General features: G+C 41.7%; 2 protein-coding genes across 2 annotated transcripts; one reads left to right on the top strand and one right to left on the bottom strand.

Moving 5' to 3' along the window:
- Window positions 1–1609: 1609 nt before the first annotated feature.
- slc23a4 (solute carrier family 23 member 4) lies at window positions 1610–8116 on the top strand (the record flags this gene model as incomplete). The annotated part of the gene is made up of 12 exons (XM_079223199.1): window positions 1610–1657; window positions 2406–2546; window positions 3078–3235; window positions 4525–4684; window positions 5741–5922; window positions 6204–6324; window positions 6415–6571; window positions 6666–6919; window positions 7066–7230; window positions 7336–7444; window positions 7539–7634; window positions 7845–8116. The coding sequence occupies 12 exons, from the start codon at window positions 1610–1612 to the stop codon at window positions 8114–8116; spliced, it is 1863 nt and encodes a 620-aa protein (XP_079079325.1).
- Window positions 8117–8491: 375 nt separating this feature from the next.
- On the bottom strand, window positions 8492–13670 carry LOC306740846 (protein FAM180A-like; the record flags this gene model as incomplete). Its single annotated transcript, XM_079223082.1, has 3 exons — window positions 8492–9103; window positions 9190–9287; window positions 13592–13670. 3 exons carry the CDS (start codon window positions 13668–13670, stop codon window positions 8780–8782), a joined length of 501 nt encoding a protein of 166 aa, XP_079079208.1. The 3' UTR covers window positions 8492–8779.
- Between the last annotated feature and the right edge of the window lie 10429 nt (window positions 13671–24099).

The following is a 24099-nucleotide window of genomic DNA, read 5'->3' on the forward strand; positions in this document are numbered from 1 at the left end:
CGCATGCACAACATGATTCTGGCTTAATTCATCTTTCATAAAGTGATATGAAAGAATAATCGCACCAATCCCAGGCCTTCCCTCCATGCCACGTGATGGATCCTTGCTTGTGTACTGCATTCAGTCACATGCACACAGAGCAGATGCCCTCAGGAGGTCTCCGCGCTGCTTCTCTCTGTGCTTTGCAAGTTTCACGTGAGCTCAATTTCCTTCATCCTTTCCTTCATCCAAGCCTCCATTCATTATTTCTTTTAGTCTATAACAATGAAAACAAATGTTTTCTCATAGTATTATGTCACAAAAAAAAAGCACTTTTAAATGATGCATCAAATGGAAAACATCAACGCTACAGATAATTATCGGTAGTAGTTTCCTCCTGATGGTCTTTGAGACATCGCATGTTCTCTGTCAAATAAACAGATATAACGGAAACATGCATGGTAAAGAGATATAATAGAAGAATACGCTAGAATTGTGCATGTTTTACTATTTCTTATACAAGTTCAACTTTTATGGAAAGCAATTACCGTATAAAAATGATTGCCTGTACTTCCTTAAATTCTTTCACAATTTAAGTTGTATATAGGTTGTAACCTTATTTAGATGATACGTGCACACAGAACCCTACAGCTGGTATTCCGTGTACCGAGGACTGCATGAACTGCTCTTTTAAATGATTTAATAAAATGCAGAGGTAATAGGAATAATACAAACTTGAGAAGAGGCACCTGAAAGAGGTGACTGTGTCTGGGATCAATCTGAGGTCATTTGTTCCCATATAACCTCTTGCATGCTTCTTCTTCCTCCTGCTGTTGAATACAACGATGTACAGATGCCAAACGTGTGAGAATCTGAGCTTCTGCCATAATACGGCTTCCTTAATGAAGTAGATGTGGGCCGCTATCAAACTCTTAATTTAGACTAATAATATAAGTGAATCTTATATCAGTTAGAGGAAATAGAACTTTTTGGTTAATGAATAAATTAAGTTAACATTTACTGAACATTAACCCATCATCAGTAAGAGATTTGGACCTTGGGACAGGGGAGTTTTGCCCTCCATAAAACAAAAGACATAACAAAGCTTTGCCCGGAAGACTGAGTTTCAACTGTTGAGTACCTCGACAGAAATATGACTTGACTGTGTCCTAAAACCACAGAGAGTGAACAGTGTGTTGCCTTGCAGGCTCTGCTCCTTCAGCTAGAGAGGCCTAAATACCACTCTCAAAGAAATATATCTTCTTATGCTCTGCAGGCTTCTAAAAGGGGTATTGTGGTGCGATTAGGAGTGTGTTTGAGGTTAACTGAGAAAGAGAAACAAATGTCATACCTACCAGATGCTGGTTGGTCAGCTGCTACTGTTGTAATTGGGCTCACATGAGCTGCTGGCGGGATTTACTGCAGTCAACAAGCGCGAGCAGTCTCAAGAATAAACTCTGTGCTCCTTCATAGCAAAGTGCACACCCTCCCCATACTCTAACCTCCTGGCTCTCCCCTTTCTTTCTCTATCAGACTCTCCCGTTATCTTGATGTGTTCCCTCCCCTCTCGCTGATGAGCTTCTACTTTCCTGTTTTGTATTCGTGCTCAGAAGATCACCTTTAGGCTGACATGGCTCCAGGAAAGGACAGTAATGGTCTTGACAACTACGCATTTGCTGTAAGTATAATTTTTGATTTTTTTTTTCTTTTTGATTTTTCTTACGTTTTGAAAAGATTACAAACTTATAATGTTCTCGTAAAACTATTCAAAACAAATGTAGAACTTAATGGTAATGTGACAATCTAATGATTTCCTTTTAAAGTGTGTGAATGTGGACACTTAGTGCTTGGAATGATCCCTTTTACTTGGTGATTTGTCTCTTCTCCATCTGCGCTGTGCAAGAGTTGAGCTTTTGGCCCAACAGATGTTTTGATCAGTTAATAATTGACACCTGATAGAATAGCTGGCAAAGTCGCGTCATGGAAACATGAATCTACATTCTTGCTCCTCCATGCTTAAAATCACAACACTGCACTGAAAAGGTTAAAGACACGCTGTTTAGTCTGAGACACGGGAGGTTTTACCCCAAATCTTAACTACATTCAAAAGTGATGATACTTTGTCTGGACTTGAAAATGTGTTACTCATCTGACTGTAACTTTTTTTAAATTTTTTTATAAATTAATAGAAAGTCACGAGCAAACAAATATTAAATCAATTTCCCTTTCAAGGACTTGTCAGTTGGGCATCTCAAAGTTGTTCTGGTTGAACGAGTATTAAAGCATTCTACTGTGTTACTGTTGTTTTGAGATTGTACCCGTATAACATAATTACACATTGCCACAGTGCAAAAAAAAAGATTTGCAGCAGGGCATCATTTGTCCTCCATTGACCTCTTTCTATTTCTCTATCTGACTAATTGAAGCTTGAGGGGCGCTTTTGTGATCTCCCTGACACTAAAAGTGGAGAAGAAACAGACACACCCACGGAGGGGGACAGCAACAAGATGATCTATTGTGTGACGGATGTACCTCCCTGGTACCTGTGCATCATCCTCGGCATCCAGGTACGTCAGCGAAGGGGTTTGAAAGCATGTCGGACAATGAGGCTTGAGTCATTTCCTGATTAAGAGACCATGAAGCACAGCTTCTAAATATTATTATGTAACAATGTAAACATGACCACAGTGTCACATGAGAGCGTTTCCTTTATGCTTGGTTGGACTTGTTCTTATTTACATATGCCTGATTGTGAAATTTGCTTCAGATACAGTTGAGATGGTAAAGTCAGTAAGTTGTTTTTATGTGTTTAGCAGCTGTAGCATCAGTCAGACTTTCATCTGAAGACCTGACTAAGTTGTATTTGCCCATGTAGCATATTTCATTTTCTACCATTACCACTTTTACAGCATTGATCACAGGCCATTCCAAGTATATATGTAGTCCGCTGACTTGCGACAAACATGTAAAGATTAGCTTGTGTTTGAATGATTATTCCCTCTAAGCATATATAATAGCTTATTCATTTATCCTTATGTACATCCAACATGAACTAAATGTGTCTCTCGATATCTTTCCCCCATCTTTTTCTCTCTCAGCACTGTCTGACGGCATTTGGGGGAATCATTGCCATCCCATTAATCCTGTCTCAGGGGTTGTGTCTGCAGTATGACGGCCTCACGCAGAGCCACCTCATCAGCACCATCTTCTTCGTCTCTGGTGTTTGCACTCTGTTGCAAGTTACTTTTGGCGTTAGGTAAGGAAGTAAAGGAGAGTTAGTTTAATGAGCAGGAAGATGTTTGGGTGATAAATGTTAAGTTGACATAGTTGGTTTCTATGTCTAACCTCAAGATCTCATCCCCTGAGGTTATACATAATGGAGGAGAACTTGTACCTTAGTATGCTTTTAAATGTTAAAGTACTTTTAGCTGTGATGAGGAAAAAATGGCAAAAAAAAAAAAATGACATATTGAGATACCTACTGTTTTAAAATGCGTCTTACCTAATTGTTTGTTGCCACATTTCTATTTAGGTACCAAAAAAATATAGTCTATTGTATAATACAAATACGAAGTGATACCTATTGATACAATATGATTCCAAACAATATAAACAGATACCATATGATACAATTTGTAAAATGCCAGAAAATAATCAAGACGAGCAGCAACCCTTTCACAAAGTGTCAACGCTACTCATTGTGACGTGTTCCTTGTGTGCATAGAATATACACACACGGAGAAATGATACAATGAGTGATTTTAGTTTGAGAGCCCTGCAAACTTCAACCAAGTTGTGTTGCTCTGAACCAACCTGCACTATGTTTGTGCAGACTGGCTGAATATTGGTGTCACAGTAGGATTAGTGGAGGAATTTCCTTCTTATTATGTTTGGAATCTAGCTATTGCTAAATCTGCATTCCCCTGGCTTAGCATCACTGCTGCTTTCATGTCTCTACACAAATACCTGGAGGTCAGCAGTAAGGAAAACTGCCCGTATGTTAAAAGGTTAAACTGTAACAGATATGCCCAAATAAAAAATTAAAAAGACAAACTATTTTTGTCCTTTTGGATGAAAACATTGTAAACTCTGATCAAAAGATGTGTCCTAAATATGCCATGCACTTTTCAATGTTTGTCACAAAATTGGACTATTCTGACTTTCTGGAAGACTTTTTAAGTCGGCTATGGTCTGATGCGAATTGTTGACAGTAATTTGAGCAGCAGAATGAGGATTATTACATAGCAGATGACTTTAACTCGGTTAACCCCCGATACAGCCGTCAACCCAAATAGAGAGCACATGATTTAAATCCAGCATCTTATCATGATTGTAAGAAACAGGAACTATACAGATAGAGACTCTTGATGTGGACTTGAGTTGGTCTTGGTTGTTGGTTGGTTGTTTACCCGTTACCCCAAGCGGTCTTGCACAACATCTGACGTGACATAAAATGACCTGTCTATAAATCCTCCCATCCTGACTTCATATCTGTCTGGCTCACTTCTCTTAATTGCCCTCCTGATATCTCTTTGACATTTCCAGACTTCCCATTCTCCAAGGTGGTACCTTCACATTGCTGGCTCCTTCCATGGCAATGCTGTCCATGCCAGAGTGGACATGTCCTGCTTGGACCCAAAATGCCAGCCTCGTCAACACGTCCTCCACAGAATTCATAGAGGTGTGGCAGACTCGAATGAGAGCGGTAAGAAAAACCATCTGATCGTACAAATAACGACTCACAGCGTAACTCACTGAGACGATGCTCTAAATGGTATTTTGTTCACATGTAAACGGCCACTGGCCAGTTTGGAACCTGTGAACTCCCCATTATTATTCAAGTGTGAACGCCATATGATAATCTGACAAACAACTTTTGTATGAGGTGAAATGTATCTGAGCTGCACAGCAATCTCCATCTTTTACCTTCTTTTTACTTTGGAGTAGATCTCTCTCCAAAACCAGACAACTGGGAAAAACACTGATATTTTATAAGTGGAAGCAAACGTTTGTAACGAGTTCAGTAGGAGAAATGCTTCTACTGACCTGGCTCCCATAAAATGATTATTTTAGATATATTCTACACCTGTGTTACGCATTTTCACTTTATTTGTGAACCATTCAGAAACGGACTCTTTTACCAGTTAATAAATACATCGTGTTTTGCATTTGTTCTCACCTTTGTTTGTAATTATACAAAATTAATCTCTGATTACTGACCTACTATAACTATATATATATATATATATATATATATATATATATATATATATATATATATATATATATATATATACGTATATATATATACGTATATATATATATATATATATATATATATATATATATATATATATATATACGTATATATATATATATATGTATATATATATATATATATATATATATATATATACATATATATATATATGTATATATATATATTTAGTGTTCCTGTATATATTAATTGTTCAACCTTGAGATTGACAAAATCTCTAAATTTGAAAATATTGGAGTTCATAAATGTGATATATTGTTTATGAGAACCAACTCTGTTAACGATTCTTTTGGTTTCCTGTCATACAAATTGGATTTTGAATTGAACAGTACCATTGGTCTGAACAGCTATTCTACCCAAGGTGTAATTTGAATATGGTAAAACAAATGTGACAGTGATAATAGCCATGAAGCTATTTCCTGGTATACCTTTGTAATTAGAGTGATGCCACATTTTGATGTCATCTTACTTGTCGTTCTTCAGCTCCAGGGGTCCATCATGGTGGGCTCACTCTTCCAGGTGTTAGTTGGTTTCTCCGGCCTCATCGGCCTCTTCATGCGCTTCATTGGCCCTCTCACCATCGCTCCCACCATCTCTCTCATTGGACTGTCCCTGTTTGACTCAGCTGGTACCAGTGCTGGCAACCACTGGGGCATCTCCAGCATGTGGGTAAAATTCAATTTTAGGGTTTGAGATTATTCTGATACAGAGTACAACATTTCATTTGTTCCATTTCAAATCTGACGTGACTTTCTGACTTTCTGATTATGTTGCATGTTACCCAAACCTTGTCGGTTTCGTCAAATTGAGTCTTTGCTCAACGAAGATCTCTGTGAGAAGACGTTCATGCAAATTAAATGTATTAAATAGGTTATGTTAAATCTGACAGTCAATTTATTTATTTTTGACTAGATTGAATGAATGTCTTTGTCCCTGTCTCCCACAGTACCACAGCACTGATCATCCTGTTCTCGCAGTACCTCCGTCACATACCTGTGCCCTTTCCCATGTTCAGCAAGGAGAAAAAGATGCACATCTCGCGTGTCTACATCTTTCAGATTGTCCCTGTATGTATCATCAAACAAGTTGGTTGAGATATATTAAGTAAATTATGAATCTAATCTTGAGACTTTATTCTTTTTTCTGCGTGTCCTCAGGTTCTGCTTGGAATAACTATTTCTTGGCTCATTTGCTACATTTTGACGATCTACAATGTATTTCCTACTGATCTCGACCAGTACGGCTACCTGGCCCGTACTGATCTAAAGGGAGATATTCTGGACCAAGCTCCCTGGTTCCGTTTTCCGTACCCAGGTAAAAGGCTGACAAACTGAATAGAAAAAGAAGGGTTTGCAGGTTATGGACACTGTGCCATTTTCTGTTTCCTTGCGTTTGAATCCCAACTTAGGTCAGTGGGGGATGCCGACTGTGAGCCTGGCAGGGGTGGTTGGCATCTTGGCTGGTGTGATTTCCTCCATGATAGAGTCTGTAGGAGACTACCACGCTTGTGCCCGGCTGTCTGGGGCTCCACCTCCCCCTAAACACGCGATCAACAGGGGGATTGGCATTGAGGGTCTGGGCAGTCTGCTGGCTGGAGCCTGCGGGACAGGAAACGGCACCACGTCATACAGCGAGAATGTTGGAGCCCTCGGTATTACAAAGGTAAGACGAGCCTGAGCATATCTGGCCTTTTTTTTCCCGAACTGACAAATTTAAGCATAACCTTTTTGCTTCTTTTCCGGTTTATTGATGTTGTTTAAATACAGGCAGTTTTACGAGAAGCCTTTTCTTTTTCTGTCTTTTCGCAGGTTGGCAGTCGCATGGTGATTGTAGCCAGCGGGGTCTTGATGATTGCCTTGGGTGTGTTTGGGAAAATGGGCGCCATATTCACCACTATCCCATCACCTGTGGTTGGAGGCATGTTCATGATTATGTTTGGCGTCATCTCTGCAGCAGGAGTTTCTAATCTGCAGGTACACACTCTAAAACCTTAAGCATTTTGGCAAACATGACTTTTTTACATTGACCTAAATGTTGGTTAAAACCTTTTTTTCTATTTTTCTTTCTCACGTTCTCAGTATGCCAATATGAATTCTTCTCGAAACATCTTCATTTTTGGCTTCTCCATGTTCTCTGGTCTGGTCATTCCCAACTGGATATTTAAGAACCCCAGAGCTATTGCTACAGGTAGATGAATGAAATGTCACATAATCTGTCATTTTCAGACAAAGCATCCTACTTTTACTTGATTATCCAAATATTTGCATTGTGTTGTGTTCAGGTTTCGTTGAACTCGACCACATGCTGCAGACACTTCTGACAACCAGTATGTTTGTAGGAGGCTTCTTTGGTTTCATACTGGACAACACCATTCCAGGTATTTTGTTTACATTAAAGTATTAGTTTTGTATGTCTAAATTATTTACGTCATCTAAATCCTCATCTAAATTAAGTCATATTGTCGTCATATTAACAGCAAAATAAAATATGTGATATGCAGTCCTAGTGATCCAGCACACATGTCAAGTGGAGAGTCTTCAGTAGACCGTACTAGTATGGTTTAATGCTGTTAACACGTGTCTAACAGGATCAAAGCATGAACGAGGCATTCTGGCGTGGAACAAAGCTCACGAGGACGACTCCAGCAACACACTGGAGAGCGGAGAAGTCTACAACCTTCCCTTTGGCATCAGCTCTTACTTGTCTTCTTCCTCCTGGATCCGGTACGTGCCTTTCTGCCCTCCTGGTGATCCCAGGCCCCTGGACGGATGCACAGCAGCAGATACTAATGCCCTGGAGCCCAACCAGCAACTTGGACATCCAGAGCCCTCACAGATCATGACTGGAGTTGCTCTGTGAGTTGTTTACTCACTTCAGCATGCCATTTATGGGAATTTACCAAAAATACACCAGAGGCAGCTCAGTTTGGACTTCCTTTCATTTGTTAAGGACACTGTACGGTCACAACATTGTGTGACCTATTGGAGAGACATTTTTGAATAAGATTGATTCATATTTTGTTTTTCCCTTTCTTGAGGTACGTAAGTATATATATATATATATATAGTCACCGAGCAGACCACTTGAGTAAAACTAATTATTTCGTTTGCTTGATGTTTTATTAGATGTATTTGGTCTTATCAGTTTTAGAATGTGATCAAAACCAGGTGTTAGTGAAAAAAAGACTGAAAAGACATGTGAATTGTAAGTAGATCTATGATGTTTAATGTTTTTTTTGGTTGCATTCAGCATATACATCTTACAAAGAGTTACATGTTTATGCAGTGCCTCGTGTTTGAATTAAATTAGCTGCAAATATTTTAATAACTGTGTCAGTATCAGTCAATGCACTTTACTTATTTCTGGCAACAGTTATAGATTCTGAGAGGTTTTCTCTACCAGGCTCCTTACAGCCTGCCGTTGTTTCCTCAACGCACAAACCAGGACCACCCACTAATCTTTATGGCTCTTTTTCATTTGAGTATATTAAACATGGAGCCATTGGGCAGCAACATCAGTATTTCACTCAGTCAGATCCTGCTTGATGAATTTGTACAAACTAACAAACGTCTCGGCCCACATGTGTCGTTGGTGTTCAGTGGAAGAATTGACCATCCCCTGGGTGGTGTAGACCAAGGTCAACAGGGTGCGCTCAAAATCTTCCTGATGCAGGTGACCAATGTGCTGTGAAAGGCCAGAGATGAGCCGAAACACTTCGGATAGCTTCTTAGGAATGATCTCCTCACAGATGACTTCCAGGTTTCTTGTCTTGCGGAGGGAAGCCAGCTCAGCATCTCGCACTGAAAACTCTCCACTCGCCTCAAAGTTGATGCCAGTCAGCAGGATCTAGTTTGATGAAAAGAAGAACTGCTCAGTGTTTATTGAGGTTTATTCACTAGTGTTACACTCATTTATAGATATATGTGTCTCACCTCAAATAATAGATGAGCGTCATTGAAAGAGTTGTGGAAGGTGGGGCTCACCACATTTGTCGCTCCTCTTTTAATTTTGCTTACAGCTGGGAATAGAGCTAGTATGTAGAGAGAGATGCACAGTGAGAATGAGGGATGATAGAAAAGCAACAACAGTTTCCCAATGCAAACCTTTTCTTTCACGTATTTGTCTCGTAATTTACTGCTGTGGACCCAAAAGGCTTCTTGAACCTGTTAAGGTGGAAATCCATGTGACAAGCAAACTCTGAACTGTTCTGGCACATGTTAGACCCAGGTTCATCGGGCTCCCCCCGGGAGACGCTGCAGTTAATCTATGATATGCATTTCAAACGCTGCGATCTCTGACCTTACAGATGACATCTATCTGCAGGCAATGAGACATGACCTCAGACTTCAAAGGCAGCAGAGGAATGGAGGGCGGTGTAACACACGGATCATACAACAGGGTCCAGATGATTTCAGCATGCGGTGTATGTGGGATTATTTAATTTTCACAGCATGGGGAGAGCAGGGTGTCAACCACAACAAATCCTCAGCGATCTAAGAAAGCTCACAGGCGAAAACATGTCATTTATGATTGGCGCATGAGGAAGTATAACCATTACGCATTTGCCCAGACATTCCTCAAATGCTACGGCGTCACATTACGTGAAATACTCATAATTGTGCACAGCTCAAAACCTATTTACGGCGGTGCTTTGAGCTAAATGCTCAAAATGACTATGCTAACATGTACAAATGTTTAGCAAGTACAATTGCTGTGTCCCAAATCTGTACTACTTCTAAGCAGGAAGCAAACCCAGAAGCCACTTTTTTGGCTTATGCTTATGGCCGGGTGGCATTTTCGCGTCCAGTATCAACTTCCTATAATGCATCCAGGGTATTTGCTAATGTCTTGGACAAATTTGAATTTTGCCCTAAGAAAATCAAGGGGATGAGCAGTTTTTAGAAGGTTTTTAAAAGTTTTTAGAAGGGGAAACATGAAAATCTGTATGTCAGTTGTAATGGGAATGTATATTCTTAGTTGCATTTATCTTTCCCAAACTTCTGTATGCAAATCATCCTCCCTCCTGTAGTTTTCCCCGTACCTGGTATCAAGTAATCAATCACTTGAGTGGACAGGCCATCAACATAAGGCCAGGACAAAGACCTTTATGTTATGATTCCCACACTGATTCAATCACTCTGTTCTTATCACAACCTAAAACGACATGTTCCTTTGTGACCCCCCCACTCAACACCCGGTAAGGTAAAAATTGCCGTCACACAGTTCAATAGTTGTTGTGACATTTTATCTCAAGTCAGTCTCCAAAGTCATTTAGAGTAATGTGGGACCGTGAATGTTTAACTTTGGTACCAAACTACTATAAAGTCAACTTCTAGTGGCGCAAAAAAACAGGAGATCGCCGAGGGCTGAGGGTAAAATCTGCTGGGGAACATGAATGTCTGTATTTCATGTCAATCCATCCAATATTTGTTAAGATGTTTTACTCAAGACCAAAGACCTTTGCTATTCATCAAGGTGAAGGAATGAAATAAATAAATCCAGACTAGAGAGAGATTTAGACCCCCGTTTTCATTTACTGTCCAGTATCATCAGTAGGCCACAAACACGCTAGTCTTTCACACTCGACTAATCACTTGTCCTGTGACTTGTCGTGCCCGTATGGCAAGGGGAAGGCAGCATGAAAGACAACATTAATCATGTTTTTTCTGTATAAAATCAATGAACTTTTTTTTTTTTTAACCAAAGATAATCACCATTAAAACCAACATTGGATTTATTGTTGCTTTGGTAAAATATAACCTGTTTGATAATGGCAAATGGTTTACACCGTTGTTTAGTAGGAGAGAGATGCAGGTTTTCAGAGGGCTCATTCTCTGCTTCTTCTCAAGGGGCCGGCCATTTGAACAGATGGAGGTACAAATGCAGAAAAGTTGGACTCATCCAGACATAAATGCAGACAGACAGGAAGCTAACCTGTCTTGCACAAATTCAGGCCAGTAATAGAGTGACTGTGACTGGACTGTGTCGTTTCGTGTCATCATTTTATTAACCTGCTGCAGTGCAATCAAAACCATACAGCTTTGTCTGGAGTCTTGTCTGGAGTAAAGATGTTATGCCCAGATACCGTGCCATTATGGGATAAAGAAGAGCTTGGGAACGCACCTGAGTGGACAGTTAACCCACAATTCAAAAATACATATTTTTCCTCTTTCCTGTCGTGCTATTTATCAGTCTAGATCGTTTTGGTGGGAGTTGCCTAGTTTTAGAGATATTGGCCAGGCTTCTCTTCAATATAATGGGATTATATGGCACTCGGCTGCTCAAAGTGCCAAATATAACCTGCATTTGAAAAACGCAACAGCAGTGAGTGTCTCTTTTATCCACAGAGCGTGTTGTGAGCGGTTTCATGAAGGAAACTACAAAACAGGGCAACTCACACCAAAGTTGTTTGGGATAAATAGCACTAAACGGAAGAGGAAATCATTGACATTTTGGGGTGGACTATCCCTTTAAGAAATCTATTAAATGTGTAAACCTCCCCACCATTAGTTGAATCCTAGGATCCCGAGTACAACAGGTTATTTATATTTTAAGAGACTTGCAGAATCTTTTTTATGATTTAACCTTTGTTGCTTTTTCAGACTTCTACAGGATCACTTAATGCACACAAGTCAGTCATTATGTCTAGATCATGAAGTCCAGTAATCTATATTCAATAAGGCCAAATCTATCATGATTGTCTTTTCCTTTTAGTGAGTCTACTAAATTAGTAGAAGTAATATATATATATATATATATATATATATATATATATATATATATATATATATATATATATATATATATATATATATATATATATATATATATCTCCTTAAAGGATACTGACTAAATACTAATTTAATAAATATCTGACTAAAAACATCTTTCATCATATTTGCTTACTTTTCTATTGAAATGCATTGCAGCACGGTGCATTAGCAACGTCACATGCTTGGCAGCTTTAGCTTGCAGTGAGAGGTCATTTTTTTTGGAAAACTTGAGACGTACCCTAAAATAAACTGCACACTGACGTCACATGTTTACCAGCTAAAATGAAAGCCCAAATGTCAACTACTGGTGATTTCATATTTTTTCATGATGAAGTGCTTATTGCTGCTTGGATTCAAACCTTGCACCAGAAAATGCCACCGCCTGAATTGTTTGACCGTCGCCATGAGTGCATCATGACTTCTGTTCATGTCTCTAAGTGTTTTTTCATTGAGAGATAAAACCAAGAGAACTTCCAAACTTCTGAGATGAAAGGAATTCTCTGACCAGAGCTGGTCTGAATATCTCACAGTATGCTTTTCATTCCCTAGAGGATATGAGTTTCCTATCTATCCCTCCCATTGTGTTCCTATTAGAAACAGGTGCAGATGCTGTCTGAACCTGTTAACTTGATGAGAGTAAAAGTGACATTTGAGACACAATTTCAATGGCTATTTTCCATTCCATTACCCGAAATGCTGATCCTGTGCAGGGGTGTTGGAGCCGATCCCAGCTGACATTGGGCGAAGGCAGGGCTCAATCTGGACCGGTCGCAGTTTATCTCAGGGCAGGTATATATAGTCAGACAACCATTCACACTCACATTCACACCTGCAATTTAGAGTCCAATTAACCTAAGCTGCATGTTTTTGGACTGTGGGAGGAAGCCGGAGAACCCGGAGAACCCGGCGGGAACCCATGATGACACAGGGAGAACGTGCCGAAGGACTGCCCAGACTGGGAACCCGAATCCGGGCCCCTCTTGCTGTGAGGTGACAGTGCTAGCCACTACACCACCGTGCAGCCCTCAATGTCTATTTTGTTCAATTAAATATAAATGTTTTACTCTTCGTATTGTTACTGAGGACGAGGACTTGTTCCTCAAGACAAAGCATGGAGGATTGCTTTAACTCTGCTGAATAACAGTGACATATCTGAGATAAACAGGTTATCATGTCCAATACACATAATGAGGTCATTCATGTTACAAAACCATGCATGTACAGTATTTTGTATTGATATATTTGTTTCCAGTAAAAACTTGGAAGTTGGAGTTTGGCAAGAAAATAAAAAGATGAGGATTGCTCTTTTTCTAGTTTAATATTACACCAAAACCTAGAAACACTACAGACAAGACTATTTCTATCACTGCTCCATAAAATAGTAAAGGTTTTAGAAATTGAAATATATTGAAAGATCTAGCATTGAATTCCTAAAATGTAATAGCATTGCTGCTAAATATTATAATGCTCCTTTAAGAAACATGTAGGTACAAGAACTCTCTTACGAGCTGATACAGAAACTGACCTCTGCAATAAACATGAGCTTCAGTTCAAGTCTTACCTTGACTCCGATATTGTGTGACACCTGCTCTGATGCAGAAGTAGAAAAGACCAACAACGGCCATCCTCCAGGGCAGCATGGTGGCCCGATCGCTCGCTCAATGTTCGTCGTGTGTAACTGGGACTGGACAGGAGTCTCAACTTCTCCATCCACTGTGCTTCTGCCCGGTCGCACCGACTCCTCTCGCTTTTCTTCCCTTCTCTCTCACACACCTTCTTCATCCCTGCTGTTCTCTCACTCCGTCTGCCCTCAGGGCTGTTTTCTCTCCCCCGCCCTTTCAGATCTGATGTCTCTCTCTCTCTCTCTCTCTCTTTCTCTCTCTCTCTCCCTCCCTCTCTCTCTCTGCCCCTCAAAAGCTGACTCTCTTTTACTGCTTTCAGCTGGTTGTCATCAGGTTCACACTCTCATTTTTAAATCTCCCTCCTGTCACCATTTACATGTCTCTGTTAATGACATTTCCCTTGTCCTATCATCAGCATTTACATCTTTGTCTTTGTGGTTTATTTTTCTTCGACTCATTGTCTCTGAAATGCTTTCCTGTTTATCATCTGAATACTTCATACAGAACTTACTTCATGTGTCCCTGTCCTTCAGGCAAAGCTTAAAATTGACAGTTAAAAAAAAAATGCAACTCAGTTCATCCCGTCACACTTATGGAAACCATCTAACACACTCATCATTATTCTCTGCCTCCGTTGAGCAGTTGTTTACAGGCTGTTCAGCCTGGGAAGAAGCTGATATTGTGTGTCTGTCGAATGCAAAAACAATGTGGGAGTACAAAGTGTTGATTTATCTTGACTTCTATTTATGGTCTGAAGAGCTGATTGGGTGAGAGAGCATATTTATTGTCCCCTTGGAGCTGTGTTTGTGTACCTATCAGGTCAAAGTTAGTTCTGCTTTTACCAACAGATTGGTCCCTCAGGGGGTTGGAGCCGATGTGACGGTGCCAGGATGACATACGGCAACCGGCTCAGTTTATGTTCTTCAGGAGGGCAAATGTGGAAAAGTTTCACTCCTAAGTGATTCATACTAATTACACAATGAACACACCCGAATACCGGGCAGAAAACACATGCAGAATCCACAAAGGAAGACTTTGTTCACTGCTTGGCACAGTTCACCTTCTCCACAAGCCTTAGGAACAGCTACCAGAAGTGCAACCATATAAAAATAACTTTTATTTGTTTTCACACAGTTTTAACATCAATTTCTTTCATTTGGGCATACAGGTGGATGCCAACATGTGAGCACACAGCACACAGTTTCATTTTCTAGAGGTCATTTCCATACACCTGGCCCTCAGGATCTCACATGGAAGTCAGAATCGGACAAAGCTGTGCCTCAGGCGAACGTAGCAGTCGTGCTGCTGCTGAGGAATGCAGACACAGACGGGCAAGAGACCTGCGTCCTCTGGTGAAACGTCCAAGGATAACAGATGAATAACTTGGACAAACATATTATTCTTTCAAAAAGGTAAATTCAATAAAAATGTTATTCTAGGCTGAACCCCAAATCAAATCCTTTCGTGACTCACTGGTGGATAGAGAGCCCTGTGTTAGGACTGTTTGTGCTCACTCAGGGCAATATATTGAATAGGATAGACGATGGAGGATCTTCTGGTCAGTGATGATGTGCCAGTAGTTTTGATCACTAAGTTTTGATGTGTACAGTGTACGTCACACTTGAACTTATTCCTTTCCTTGGCTGTACTGAAGAGAATACCAGTTCAAGGCAGGAGAACAGGACATGCCTGTGGCCTGACAGCAGTTCTTAGCAAGGTGATGTCACCATTATATCCAATATCCCAAACATAATGATGCAACTGCATGTAATATCCCACTGTTTACCACAAGTGGGACTTTACTGTACTTTACTTTACTTTACCAGTCTTTACTGTAAAACCCAAAGTAGCTCAAATCTGCGTTTTTGGGGGGAAATAAAATATGCCTTGGGGACATATTTTGACTTGTCAGTAACTGAATGTAAAATGTCAGTTTCATTCCTTCTTCAGAGTGCTTTCAGGTGATTTAGAAGGTTTGGAATTTCTACTACAATATCAAACACAAGGATCGAGTAACATAGAAAGTCACACTATTATCATTTATTTACTTTCTGGTCATGTAGCAATTTTATTTTTTTTATTCATTGAAAATCTATGACTTAATTGTTATTTTCTTATAACTAACAGAACAAAACCAAATCAAAAAGTTACCAATAAGTGTGGCTTTTTTCACTATAGAGTTTGAGTTTTCCTCTATTTACTACATATAAACGCACCAGGCACCAGTTTTACACATGAAGTTCAGTTGACTCGTCATGAGGAGTCCTAGAGTGTAAAGTTTTTCGACCCTTGACCTTTGGACTTTGGAATGTAAAAAAATAATGCAGATGATGTCATCTCATTTTTGGCTAGATATTTTACATTTATAACAGAAAGTTACTAACTGGGTATGGAGTTGACAAGATGGGATCGGTTATCAAGCGTGTGGCAAGCGTGTGGTAGGCGTATGTAGGTCAGTCAAGTACCAGGACAGTGGCAAGCGAACGTCACTCGTTCGGCACCCATGGCATGTTAGTTTAAATGTATTTTGCTGTCTCTTATTGACACGTTATGAAATTGTACATGTGCAATTGTTGAATAAAGAATACAAAATTGAAATTAAAAAAAGAAGCTGCCAAGTTGAGTGTGTGGAGCCACATTTTTAGTCAACTGAGCCCCCGTTCTCTGTCCTTCAAACAACCTCCCTGTACATTTTTGTTTATCATTCATTTTATTTATGTATGATTTCGCTGGTTTTGAAACGAAAAGGAACAAATACAAGTCGAATCATACCTCTCCTTATATGTAGTTAGATGTCGGTAGGTGCCACGAGCTGCCAGTGCCAGTAGTTGTCACAGGCGTGCCACGACTAGTCAGAGCCATGCCACCAGTAGTCAGAGAGGTGCCACCACTAGGGAGCCAGTAGTCAGAGAGGTGCCACCACTAGGGAGCTAGTAGTCAGAGAGGTGCCACCACTAGGGAGCTAGTAGTCAGAGAGGTGCCACCACTAGGGAGCTAGTAGTCAGAGAGGTGCCACCACTAGGGAGCCAGTAGTCAGAGAGGTGCCACCACTAGGGGGCCAGTAGTCAGAGAGGTGCCACCAGTAGGGCGTCAGTAGTCAAAGAGGTGCCACCACTAGGGGGCCAGTAGTCAAAGAGGTGCCACCACTAGGGGGCCAGTAGTCAGAGAGGTGCCACCGTCCTGACACCTGACTGGCGCCTGCCACACGCTTGCCACAGACTTGCAGACTTACAAGGAGGAGCTCGGCCTTGCTGCTAATGCTCTACACAGAAGTTGCATGGCAAAGTGCTGGCCCGTGTGTGTGAGGAACTAAAAGTGTTTTTGACTGATGAGAGGTGCGATGATGCAAAGCTGCTCGCAAGGGATGAGTGGTGTGCAAGGCTGGCATACATGGCGGATATATTTCAGCACCTGAATGAACTGAATACACAAATGCAAGGCCGAAATGAAAACCTGCTCGCTATAGATGTCAAGCTGTTGAAGAAGACCTTTGTGTGTGCCTTGCTGTTAACTCGGCCTTGCTGCAGAAATGGTCTCGTGAAAGACAATTGCGTTATGGGAAATGTAGGTTCCAAGATTTTTGGTTGGTACTTTTACATTACATTACTACAAGCTGATTGGCAGAAGCCGAGCGAAGCGAACAAGCTGGGGTGCACGGTGCTGCCATGTCTTGAATGTAGATTGGACCCGATCTGTTCGTAGCACGGTACGCAAGTACCAATGTTTTGAAGCGGATGCGGGCGGCCACCGGTAACCAGTGAAGGTCACGGAGGAGCAGAGTAGTGTGGGTGAATTTCGGGAGGTTAAAGACCAGTCGAGCTGCTGCATTCTGGACGAGCTGCAGAGGCCGGATGGCACTAGCAGGTAGACCTGCCAGGAGGGAGATACAGTATTCAAGGCGCGAGATGATCAGAGCCTGGACGACAACTTGCGCCGCCTTCTGGGTGAGAAGGGGACGTATTCTCCTAATGTTGACAGCATGAATCTACAAGAACGTGTTGTTGTGGTGATGTTGGCAGTCAGGGAGAGTTGACCTGTAAGCACAAACAAAAAACACCTCCTAACAACTGTAATAGCTATACTTATCCACTAAGTGGCAGTATTGATCTGCTTTTACTTCTGTCTACAGTGGCCTGTCTCACCCGAACACAATATGAAAATAAATGAGTGATGTGAACATGCATCAATATATATGGACACTGTTTGATTTCAGGTCTAAAGTCTCACTTAACTCAGGAAAGGGTTGACATTTGAATATTTTTCTAAACACACAATCTTTGCAAGCTATTGTATAACTTTCATAACAACACATCTACATTTTCTCTGCTAGAGTTTGGAGATATTGTATGCAGCATCCACACACCCTGGGCAGTTGTCATTTCACAGCCTGGTACTGCAGACATCCCATATTTTTGACAGACCATCTGTCATCACTATGAAGTTGTATTGTGTTCTGCTGTCTTCAGGCCCACCCAGTTTATGATCCGTTCAGCCACCCTCCTGCTTTTGGAATGATACTAACTTTATCATTTCTGACTTCTGGGACACGGTTCCCGACCAGATATTTTGCTGGCACAGTAATGTGTCACAGAGTCGGACTGTCAAACCCTTTTTCCATCTGTTCCTCATAGACACAGAGCATACGAGCATAGCCATGACTGTAATTAGCTGCATGGTGAAGTTCAAAATCCCCACAGCTGCAGTCAAAACGTGACTTTCTGGGACCGTCTGCATCAAAATCACAACTGAAAATAGCTTTGTGGGAACAGAACAGACTTTGTGTTCTGGACCCAACACAGATATGGTTCTTTGACAAATTACCTGCATTTTTGCTTTTGGGGTTTGAGTTGCAACAAATATCCAGGACATCAAAACAGCAACGGCATTGTTTCAGAACGATGAGAATAAATCTAAGTTGTCTAATGGCACTCCCTCTCTCCTGGGTTTTAAGGAGACACAAAGGCAGTCTGAGCAAGAAAGAAAAAATAGGTTTCAAATCTTTTTGTGAGGAAATCAATTACAGATGGTTGAAATCTGTTGAGTATTTATATATTATTCTCCTCAAGAAAGAGGTTTAAATATATATATATATATATATATATATATATATATATATATATATATATATATATATATATATATATATATATATATATATATATATCATATTCACATCTAGGACTGGTGTAGTAAAAATGTAAATAATGAAATACGTTTGAAATTTGATTTGCCCTATGTGTGCATGATATTTGTCGAAATTTCTATATTTAAAAATAAACCATGAATGCCAAAACTAAAATGAAATCCAAACGACATCTTATTACTTGATAAAAAAACTATGTAGAAAATGTGAAAATGCAAACTGGGCCTTCACATCTTGACTCTGAATTTGAATGAGCTCCTTTAAATTGATTATATCTTACATTTTTATTTCAATAACAACAACCCTTTCTCCAGATTTTTGTGAGACCTAAAGTTTCAGTTCAGGAAGCACACTACTGTACATGTGAATTTGAAAATGTACTATGGTACAGCATGATTATGCACATAAAGACACCACAACTTGTCAATTAATATGTATTTTAAAAATACAAACAGTTTTTTAATAAAAAAAACAATAATATTGTCACATACTGGACCATTCACACACGGTAAAATACATTTCCATCCAACTGAATGGCCTCTATTTACAGTAAATGTGTCCAAAACGTACACACAGAAAACAACTGCAATCAAATCCTTAAATATACTTTTGCATTATTGCTTATTGTTTCATCCAAAGAAGTTATTCGAAGATGTTAATCATGAATGCTCAGCCGGCGGGCTAAGACACAATCTGCCTCCCATTCTGGTCCCATCGCGCCTCAATCCTCCTCTTATCTCTGAGGACGACAGATGAGCTGTCTGCAGTGACACGGCCTTGAACGAGCCCTTCATCACTCACATTTACTTCGCAGATTCTTTGTTTGAGTGTGTGTGTGCATGTGTGTGTGTGTATGTTTGTGTGTACTTTTATTAGAATATACTATGCATGTCTGCAAAATCCTCCTAAATTGTCCTTTATGTTAATGTCAGGATCTTGCACTCCCTTTTACACATACAGTATCCCCCTTCCGCCACATCCTCTTCTCCTCTTTGTGTTTTTGCTGTCTCCACTCATCTGCCTCGACCTTGACATTTGCCGTATACCTTCAACTGTCTTCCTTCGAGATCAGAGGAAAAACACTGTGTGACGCAAAGTCACACACAAAAAACATATTTTTTCTTTCTGTGCTATATGGGGAATACTTCAGTTTACAACCAGCTCCCTTCCATCCCTTTGAAGCGAACTTGGTTCCACCTCCTTCGCCTAGTTAAGCTGCAGTAATGGCTCCATAATCTGGGCAAGTGACCATGGAGCTCTGTTTCAGGCTGCGAAGACTCTTGCAGTTCAAGGCCATTACCTCTGTTTTAACTGCGGCTCCTGCTGGGAGCTGGGAAGTGGGTCTGCGTCTCACCCTGCAGGCCAAAAAGGAAATCATTTATTCAATCATAGAACTAAATATTACAAAAAAGAAGAAAGGAAATGGTGAGCTATGGTCTGTAAGACTGCTGTGTACATATTCAAATAGTTTTATACATACACACCCTTTCAAACATTTCACTTATGCAGGCATGGGCACACTCACACACCAAGTCCAATAACATGTCAATACGAACAAATTAGACTATGAGGCGGATGTTTATGTTGCCTCAGTTTATTTGACATGGCGATCAATATCCTAATGGACCTAAGTATCATTGAAGTTGCAATTAAGGCATACTGACTTTCTTCATAAGCTCTTTCAGAGGCTAATGGAGATCACATTTGCTCTGTTTAGTTCATTGTCTCCTTCATTCTGACTTCTACCTCCAGTTCACTTGGTCTGAGCTCTCTCTCTCTTTCAATTTTCCTCCTGCTTTCTAGCCACGCTAGTGGCACGACATAGGGATGTCAATGGTGGCCTCAGTCAGTCCACCACTTAGGTCCAGACTGAAATATCTCAACAAATGAAGCTCTAGCGTAAGTTCAGACAGGAAGACAACCCCCTCACGCTAGGCTCGTAGGCCTCTCACTCATACTGTCCCTCACCAGCAGCACACATCCCATACTGGAGGTCCCTGTCAGAAGTGTCAGAAGTGTCATTAGTGTCAGACTCTATCAGCTGTTCAGTAGCTGGGCACGCCCAGCCAATAGCGCATTGTCACGCCCTCTTCGCTATCCTATCAGCTTGTTGCCGTCTCCTTTAGATGTACTCTATCCCCGCCTCTAGCGTCCTGCTGCTGTCTCATGCGACCCACCGCCTCCCCAGCACCATCCGCCCTCTCAGATTCAGCACCCCATCTGCATCTCCAGCAACTCCAGCAGAACCTCCAGCCACCACCACCAATGTCTGGACTCCTCAGGGGATCTACAGATTGCTGTCGCTCAGGGCAAACACAGTGCAATCTCCTCGAGGAGTTCAAGCGCCAAATAAATGATAACCCATGAACGCATCATCTGGCATAATAAACATTAACAACTAATCACTCACTGTCTCTCCTGATTGAACTACTGGATGGATTGCAATTTGCACAGGAATTCACACAACAGGATCAATGCAACTGGCAATCCCCTGATTTGTCCCTCCATGTGCTACGATGAGGTTGACATTTTGTTTTCCAGTAAAAGGTCAAAAACACCTTTTGGCTAGATTGGAATTAATTTGGTGATATTTTAAAGGAACAGTGTGAAAAATGTAGGGGGATCAATTGTTAGAAATGGAATATAATAATATATTTTCTCATGAAAGTTGGGTTTTCGTTACCTTAGAATGAGCTGTTATAATCTACATATGGAGCCGCCATGTTTCTACCGTGACCTAGAACAGACAAACCAAACACAGGCTCTAGATTGGGACATATAGGCCACCATAGTTCACCTACACACTTGGCACACAGACAAAGTTTTAGTTGGTTGCCAGCAAATCATACACACTGACTTCATCCAGCACCATCATTCAGATTCAGATTCAGATTCAACTTTATTGTCATTGCACATAGTACAAGTACTATGACAACGAAATGGAGTGCAAAAGAGAAGCAGTTAAGGTGCAGTGCAATGTGGTGGATAATATAATGAAGACAGTATAAACATATATATATACATTCTATCTATACATACATACACACACATACATACATACATTATATATATATACACATATACATATATACATACATATACATACATATGGGAAGGTGTCTGGTGTTAGTGTGGGAGAGGGGTTGGCAGGGGGGATGGGATGGGGGCTGTCACCGTGATGCAGAGTTAAGGGTGTTGACAGCTGAGTGGAAGAAACTGTTCCTGAGCCTGCTGGTCCTGGAACGGAGGTTTCCCAGAGTGGATGAGGACAAACAGTCTATGGCTGCGGTGAGTGGTGTCCCTGACAATGCTGTGCGCTCTCCGCAGGCAGCGCTTGAGGTGGATGGTCTTGATGGCAGGAAGTGGAGTACCGGTGATGCGTTGTGCGGTTTTCACCACCCTCTGCAGAGCTTTCCGGTCTGAGCAGTTGCCATACCAGACTGTGATGCAGTTAGTAAGGATGCTCTCGATGGTGCAGCGGTAAAGTTCACGAGGATCAGAGGAGACATGTGGATCTTCTTCAGTCTCCTCAGGAAGAAGAGACGCTGGTGTGCCTTTTTGACCAGGGTTGAGGTGTTGAGGGTCCAAGAGAGGTCCTCTGAGATGTGGACACCCAGGAACCTGAAGCTGGAGACACCCTCAACCTCCGTTCCATTGATATGGATGGGGGAGTGTGTGCAGCGCTTTGTCTTCCTGAAGTCCACAATGAGCTCTTTGGTCTTTTTGGTGTTGAGGATCAGGTTGTTGTTGGCGCACCACGCCGCCAGGTGCCGGACTTCATCCCTGTAGGCCGACTCATCGTTGTTGTTGATGAGGCCCACCACCGTTGTGTCGTCTGCAAACTTGATGATGGTATTGGAACCATGTACAAGCGTGCAGTCATAGGTGAACAGGGAGTAGAGGAGAGGACTCAGCACACAGCCCTGTGGAACGGCAGTGTTCAGGGTGAGGGTCGAGGAGGTGCATACTGGGGTCTGTTGGTTAGGAAATCCAGTATCCAGCTGCAGAGGGAGATGTTGATGCCAAGCTCACCTTGTTTGGCATTTAGTTTGGAGGGGATGACAGTGTTAAATGCTGAACTGAAATCGATGAACAGCATTCTCACGTAGGTGTCGTTGTTGTCCAGGTGGGAGAGGGCGAAGTGAAGCGCTGTGGAGATGGCGTCCTCTGTACTCCTGTTCTGGCAGTACGCAAATTGGAGGGGGTCCAGTGTGGATGGTAGACAGGTTTTGAGATGAACCAGGACCAGCTTCTCGAAGCACTTCATGATGATGGGGGTAAGTGCAACAGGGCAGAAGTCGTTTAGGCTCGATGCAGTGGAGTGCTTTGGCACTGGCATGATTGATGTGAGTTTGAAGCATGTGGGTACGGCTGCTTGGGCCAGTGACAGGTTGAAGAAGTCAGCCAGGACCCCAGTCAGCTGCCCAGCACAGGCCTTGAGCACGCGTTCGAGGATGCCATCAGGGCCAGCAGCCTTACGTGCATTGATCCTGCTTAGCGCAGCACACACGTCGGTGGGGGAGAGGTGAGGGGCTGGTGGTCTGCAGGGGGAAAAGTCTTGATGGCCTCCGCCTCCTGGTTGTCCATGTCAAAGCGGGCATAAAAGTTGTTAAGCTCATCCGGAAGAGAGGCGTTGCAGGTTGGGTGGGTGGTATTGGAGGGTTTGTAATCCATAATGGCCTGGATGCCTTGCCACATGCGTTGGGGGTCGGAGTTGTTGTTAAAGTACTCCTCAATCCTTAGCTTGTGGCTGTGCTTGGCCCTCTTGATGCCCTTCTTCAGGTTGGCTCTGGATGAGCTGTAGGCTTGCGCATCACCTCATCTGAAGGTGGTGTTGCGTGCCTTCAGTAGTAGGCGGACCTCACTGCTCATCCACGGCTTCTGATTTGGGAACGTTGTAATGTCTTTGAGGAAGATGACATTATTGATGTTGGTGCTGATGCAGTCCAAAACAGAGGAGGCAAAAGAGTCTATGTCCGTGTGGGAGTCCAAGGTGGCCCGAATGGCAAACATACTCCAGTCCGTCTGTTGAAACCGATGCTGAAGTGTAGACTCTGCTCATTCTGGCCACACTTTAGCTGTTCTCACTGCTGGTTTCTCATGTTTGATGAGTGGCGTGTACTTGGGGAGTAGGAACAAAGAGAGATGGTCCGACTGTCCCAGGTGGGGGAGGCGAATGGCTTTGTAGGCCTCAGCCACGTTGGTGTAAACATGGTCCAGGGTCTTGTCTCCTCTAGTGGGGCAGGAGACGTGTTGATGAAATTTGGGGTGTACAGACTTCAGGTTGGAGTGGTTGAAGTCACT

This window comes from Taurulus bubalis, assembly GCF_910589615.1.
Source record: "Taurulus bubalis genome assembly, chromosome: 9".
NCBI lineage: Eukaryota > Metazoa > Chordata > Actinopteri > Perciformes > Cottidae > Taurulus > Taurulus bubalis.